This window comes from Megalobrama amblycephala, linkage group LG2 (genome assembly GCF_018812025.1).
Source record: "Megalobrama amblycephala isolate DHTTF-2021 linkage group LG2, ASM1881202v1, whole genome shotgun sequence".
Taxonomy (NCBI): Eukaryota; Metazoa; Chordata; class Actinopteri; order Cypriniformes; family Xenocyprididae; genus Megalobrama; species Megalobrama amblycephala.
In genome coordinates, this window is record NC_063045.1 from 32,716,184 (window position 1) to 32,722,750 (window position 6,567).

Sequence of the window (6,567 nt, forward strand, 5' to 3'; positions counted from 1 at the left end):
TTACCCGTTCCTACAACTGTGTTGCCATTGCGTAGTCTGCCGCATTGCCAATTTTCTGCTTGTTGCGGATCAATGTGTCCTCAAACTAATCATTTTAGTTCAGCTTTCGATTTGAGCGCTGCCTATAATACTACGAAATCGCCGCGCACCAGTTTATTGGATGGTTATTATCCAATGGGCAGGTACAGTAACGGGGCGAACGCATGCACCAACGGAGCTTACATGAGGAATAGAAGTTTTGCGAATGGAAATGACTCTGCTCAAACGATTGGGCTGCCAGACTACAGAAGTGCATTGGTCAACCTGTCGCGCATGCCCCGCTGTTATAATGCTAAAACAGTGTCATCTGAAATGGCACAGAATTGCGCGCCTGGACCGATCGGAGCCACGTATGACGGTGCAACGCAAACGCATGCAGTAGAACGAATTTGTCAAAAACAAGCGACCAAAGGGTCAGTTTTGCTTCCACATAAACTGCGCTACAAAGTTGGTAGCACAGGGTTTGCGTCCAACTACTTTTCACCTTAATGGAAACTAAGCAAAGCAGACCTTGCGTTCATGCTACATTTTCCTTATTACAAATGTGTTTCTGGCTGTTACTAAAAAAAAATGTATATATATATATATATATATTTTTTTTTTTTGTATTGCATTTGTTTAATTGGTCACATTTAAATCAAGAGAAAATCACTCACTTTGCACTGTGAATCTTTGGTTATAATACCTCTTAAATAAAAGGTATTGTTTCTGCACAAGTGAGTGCTTTGGTGTGTGTTATGCTTTGAACGTTGCTAAAATAATTTTTCATTCTGTTAACATCAAAACCTTTGAATATTTAAAATATTCATGTTCATTAAAATGAAGTCCTAACAGAGTGTGAGATATGGGAAAGAGTAGCCTATTTAAAAATATTTTAAATATTTAAAAATGTTCTAATGAATATCATGAGCGAAAAGTAGAGTATAATTAATCTGGTGCAATTTAACACGCTCAACAAGGTGCATTGAATAAAAACAAAGCTATTTATGGACAATACCAGCAACATCTGTGGCGTCGAGGGGTCAAAAATACATGTTTTGTTTATTTTGACCCCTCGACGCCACAAGTGTTGCTGGTATTGTCCATAAATATCATGAACGAAAAGTCAGTGCATTTGCTTCTTGGTATAGGCTATTTTTAATAGGAAATTCTTTCTGAATGTGCACTTCATCAAATGCCAGTGCAATCTAAACAAGTTTCCTTTTCCACTGGATGGCGCACTCGCACACATCTTATTTAATGTAGGTCATCTTGGGCGCCACGTTGTGCAACTCCTTTAGTTTTAGGTTACATCACACATCCACACCTGTTATATCATATCGACCATTAGATAACCATAAATTATATAGATTGACAATGGCATAATAAATATATCAAACCAGTTTTATTTGTTGGGAAAGTGCATACGATGGTCACTGAGTTTTGCGATTAGAAATGAGAACTGGTTGAACTCTAGTATGGCCGTGTCCTTTAAACGACGTAATAATGCGTAACACATTTATGCAAGTGTGTTTCAACGGTAGGCTATCCATTCGATTGTAAGCTTTTCCTTTTTTCTTTGAATACCACTAGGTGGCTTACTTTCTTTCAAACAAGAGGTGCTGATATTTCGGTAACAAAAACACGTCATCCAAATTCGAAGCAATTAAAATTAGACCGATAATAATGAGAATAATCGCTATAAGTAGTAAGTTGTTTTTATTTCTGTATCAAGATTAACAATTACAGGCTAATAATGCTAGTTCTGCTACTATATACAGCAATAATAATAGCTAATAATAATAGGCTAAACGTATTTATTAATGTTTGGCACCCAGAGATATTAATTAAATCTGATTGCCTGTTAGAGAAAACGAGTTTAGAAAGTTTCACTGTAAGCATTTCATTAAGAAAATACTTCTTAAAGGTGTTTCTCAACTGTATTTTCGACTATGTTAAGTATATATTCTCATGGAGTCATTATTGCATATGCGCTAGACTACTATTAATGAGGAGCGATTCATTGGCTCAAATCGGAAGATGCTGTATTTCGATTGGTCGCGAGATGTGCCAGTCAACGGACGCTGCCAATACACTTCTGTAGTGACCTACTAACACAGATCCATGAGGCAGCAGTCACTCCGGCAGGAAAACGCATAGGAGAAACACAAGTATTATTTCCAGATGGGATTTTATTACTGCTACTGAAACACTTCTGATCGCTTTGAATGTTTTCATATAGACCTACATTATTTATCCTGGACCTCCGTCTAATTGGGCCTTTGCTTATTAGAGGTAACTGCTTTCTTCTTTTACTGGGAGGCTTATATGAACGGATAGGGCTGGTATGGGGTGTTTCAACCGGTAGCCGGTGTTCATGGGCTGTAACAGATGAATACAGTAAAGCAACTTTCAGCGTGGTCTATTTGTGATATTTGCGCCATACTACTTTTCGCTCAACATCATATCAATGCAGACATATTTTAGTGTTCAAGTATTATTACCCATGTACTTGTACCGCACATTACTAGTATAATATTTTTGAGGGATTGGGCGACAGGGTGGCACATTGACCCAGTATTCATGTGGGTGCATCAAGCTCTCAGGTCAGTACATAAGAAATCTACACATTGTGCAAGTTAATTTAATACAGTTTAAAAATTAAAATGGGTTACATAGATGATTGGTGGATTTAATACTATGCAGTCATACTGAAATTAAAATCGCTTTAATAGTAAATGTTAATAATAAATAATCCATAAACGGTTGTTTGCATTTATTGTGTAATAGTGAATGATCATCTTACAGTCCTTGCACAATAACGGAAGCTGGGACACTTCTGACAAAAAAAAAAAAACACTGCAACAGCACGACACGACATTCGAGCTGTTTCATGCTCAGCGACAACTGCTATTTCTTCAGTCAGTCTGTAAAAAAAAATAAAAAATCTATATCTTAAATGTATCGCTAAGGTTAATGTTTCACGCGCACACATTCGACTGTCCTGAGTGTCTCTGTCGGGATGGGGTGAATGCATTAAAGGCCTGTCAAATAACAACACAACAAGGGAATGGTGTGTGTGTACGCCTTTGCGTTGGAGGTAGCCTACCATTTTAAACCCGATTTAAGAGTCACTCCACGCCAGCTAACTTTGTTAAAGCCCATGTCTTTATTATTCCTTGGAGATACAGCCATGGTTGAATCCCAAAACCATAACACTCACCCAAAATGTATTCTCGGTTTGACTTTGAGAAATAATTTGTTGCCATAAACCATTCTAGTATACGAATACACGCCTTTTGCTTGTTTTGTGGAGTTGAGAGATGTTTCGATCGCATTTTTCTAGCGCCCTTGTATTAATTAATTTGTCTCTGTTCAGCCACGTGTGATGCTGCTGCTCGCATTCCTTTGTTCCCTGCGCTCTAGTCTGCGCCTATACTGGAGCCCAAGTTAAGCCTGGCTGTGTTTACACTCTCTTAATAGTGTTATGATCTACCGCACTATTAAGTTGCTACGTAAAACTTTACAGTTTATGACCACAGCCCGCTTTAGATGATGTAATTCCAGCTGTTTGATCTGTACGTGGAAGGTCATTGTCAGATCGGCTCTTCAAATTTGTCTCCTGCATTGCTGTGAATAATATACCGGCCTCTATATGACCGTACTTCTTCGAAAGAGTTTCCATATTTTAATTTAATCACGGCCACATTATAAAAGCTCTTTACGTTTGAAAGCTTGAGTTGCATTACTTTGAGCACGACCCGCCTCAAAAATGGTGACATAATTGGGCAAAGCATAGTTTGGAAATTACATTTTAATAAACACGTTTCGACCTGCGTATAATATCAACATGTAAAAGGTTTTTTTTTTTTTTTTTTTTTTTTTTTCCCTGTCCTTTTTAAACTTTTTAAACTTTTCTCAAGTCAACTTTGATGCAGGGTTAACTTAAACTAAAACCATAAAAAAACCTTTGTCACTTGAAATAAAATAAATTGTAAATAAAATAAATAAATGTAACACTAAAATTAATTAAACATCTTTTGCCAATATTTTCAAGGCAACATTTCTCATTTAATTTAAGTTGTAGCCTACTATAGACAGTTTTTAGATGAATTCAAATGACAAAAATGCGCAGTAAAATTACTAAAAACTTTAAATGACAACAGTAAACATAAGAATAAAAACATTCTAAATAATTGATAAAAATAAAATAGTATCTCAGTGGTACTAAAATAACACTTATTATTATGTGCAGGGGTGTTGCTAAAAATAATTTTTCCTTTTATGATCAGAACTAGTGATGCTGGATAGCCAGTGAATCAATCTTTTGATATAATCAGTCAAACGGGTTTGCAAATCACTTGAAATTGTTTGAGATTCAGACATTTCACTCACATTTGCAGCAATTTCTCACACCATAAAGGGATTCTTTATAAAACAGAAGAGTTCTGGATGAGGTGGATTTTTACCTACAATCCATTATAGGGAACAAAACTGGGAAATGTCTTCAATTGATAAGCAGCTCTTTATTGCGTGTGCAGCTAGTGAATCACTCTGTATTGCAGGTAAAGACTATTTATATCCATAGCAGTATCAGAGAGAAAAAAAAAAAAGGGGAAAAAAAGTCTTGAGACACTTTTGTGAAGGGGTGGGGTGGTGGAGGTGGGTTTCCTAATAAAAGGCTAGAAACACTCCAGACAATATCAGATGATGGTGTGTCTCTGTTCTTATCTCCCTAGATCCTTTTCTCTGGAAATTCTCTGGAACTGACTTCACGAAGAGGACACACATGACTTCTATATCACGTGGTCTACGATGAGCTGTTTACTTAAAACCAGAGTCAACTAATGTGCTTATGCATTCTTGATGACAACATTGTGTAATATGCAAGCCATTAAGAAGGAGCCCTCATGCAGTGGGCCCTACGGTGGAGAGGATGCCTTGGTGCTGGCAGTGGCTTTGCAAGGGACAGACCAGGACCTGATTAATCACAAGTTGTCCACACTGCCTTTCAAGACCAAGTCCACCACCTGTCGCAGAAAACGCGAGTTCATACCAGATGAGAAGAAAGACAACCTGTATTGGGAAAGAAGGCGCAAGAACAACGAAGCAGCCAAGCGCTCGCGAGAAAAGCGCAGACTCAACGATATGGTTCTGGAGAACAAGCTCATGGCCCTTGGGGAAGAGAACGCATCGCTGAAAGCCGAGCTTCTGTCCCTTAAACTCAGGTTTGGCCTAGTGAGCTCAGCAGCTTATGCTCAAGAGGTGCAGAAAATTTCCAGCTCCACTGCTGCACTCTACCAGGACTTTATCCCACCCAGTGCCAGCAAGGGTTCCTACCCAAGTGAACTGGAACCAGCGCGTTTGACCAGCAGCTGCATATCGGTCATCAAGCACTCACCTCACAGCGCCTTGTCCGATAGATCCGACTCAAGCACGGTGACCCAAGGGAGCCCACTTATAAATATTTCCAGAACCCCTGATAGCATCAAACAAGAACCCCTGGAAAGCGGCAGATATGCCAAAGACAGGGCCAGTCCATACGAACTGTACAGGAACTACCTTAGTAGCCCTTTCCCCGGGAGATTCTCCCAGCCATCTCCATTCTTGCAAATCACCAGATCGTCTAGCAATTCGCCACGCACCTCTGATGGAGATGATGGGGCTGTAAGCAAGTCCTCAGATGGAGAGGACGAACAGCAGGTCCCGAAGGGTCCAGTTCCACCCCGGGCTGATTCACAGAGTGTGATTGTGTCGACCCTCAAAGTGCCAGATGCCAGTGCCTCAGCTTTGCCCCACAAGTTGAGGATCAAAGCCCGGGCCATCCAGATCAAAGTGGAGGCTATTGATCCCGACTATGAATCATCTGGCAAGTCCTCCTTTCCCATTGACATGTCTGCAAGTAGATGCTACCAAATGAGTCAGTACGCTACACCCGAGTACATTCAATCATCTCTTAGCCCGATGTCCTTCCAGGTGGCCAATGTTCAGGACTGGAGTCACCAGCCAAAGGAGTGGCACAATGATCACCAGGAGGCACCAACTGGCTGCAAACACCGGCACTGTCCAGACTCACCAAGTCCTATGCCTAACAAACTCATCGTCGACCTTAAAAATGACTCGTATACCAACTCCGAATCTGAGAACTTGTATTTGAAACAGGGAATTGCCGACCTGTCGGCAGAGGTGGCCTCCTTGAAAAGACTGATTACAAAGCAGCAGGGGTCTGTAATTGAGTCCACGAAAAGCACTACTGAAATTGACTCGTTATGAAATGGATGTTTCTGAAACTGAGTTCTCTCTATTTGCACAACGCCTGTTTTCCACTGTGTTCGCTACTGCACTGTGCGGTTGTTATGGTGTCAAAAAGCTGCACTTCATTGAGAAGAATGGTGTTTTGTGCACTTACTGTTGTAGTTTGGCGTGTCTTCTTGATGACTCCATTTGTAGCCCAAAAGCCAAAAATTGGGCTACTGTTAATGTTAACTTCTCAAAATGTATTGTACATTGTATGTTCTCTTTTGTTTACAATAAATGCAAGCACTGAAA

The 6,567-nt window shown here is 39.9% G+C and overlaps 1 protein-coding gene across 1 annotated transcript; it reads left to right on the forward strand.

Annotated features, from left to right (window-relative positions):
• Positions 1-2,113: 2,113 nt before the first annotated feature.
• On the forward strand, positions 2,114-6,567 carry nfil3 (nuclear factor, interleukin 3 regulated). Its single transcript, XM_048171167.1, has 2 exons — positions 2,114-2,313; positions 4,758-6,567. Exon 2 carries the CDS (start codon positions 4,885-4,887, stop codon positions 6,289-6,291), a length of 1,407 nt encoding a protein of 468 aa, XP_048027124.1. The 5' UTR covers positions 2,114-2,313; positions 4,758-4,884; the 3' UTR covers positions 6,292-6,567.

Coding starts and splice junctions, on each gene's coding strand:
- nfil3 (XM_048171167.1), top strand. CDS start 4,885: ATGACAACATTGTGTAATATGCAAGCCATTAAGAAGGAGCCCTCATGC.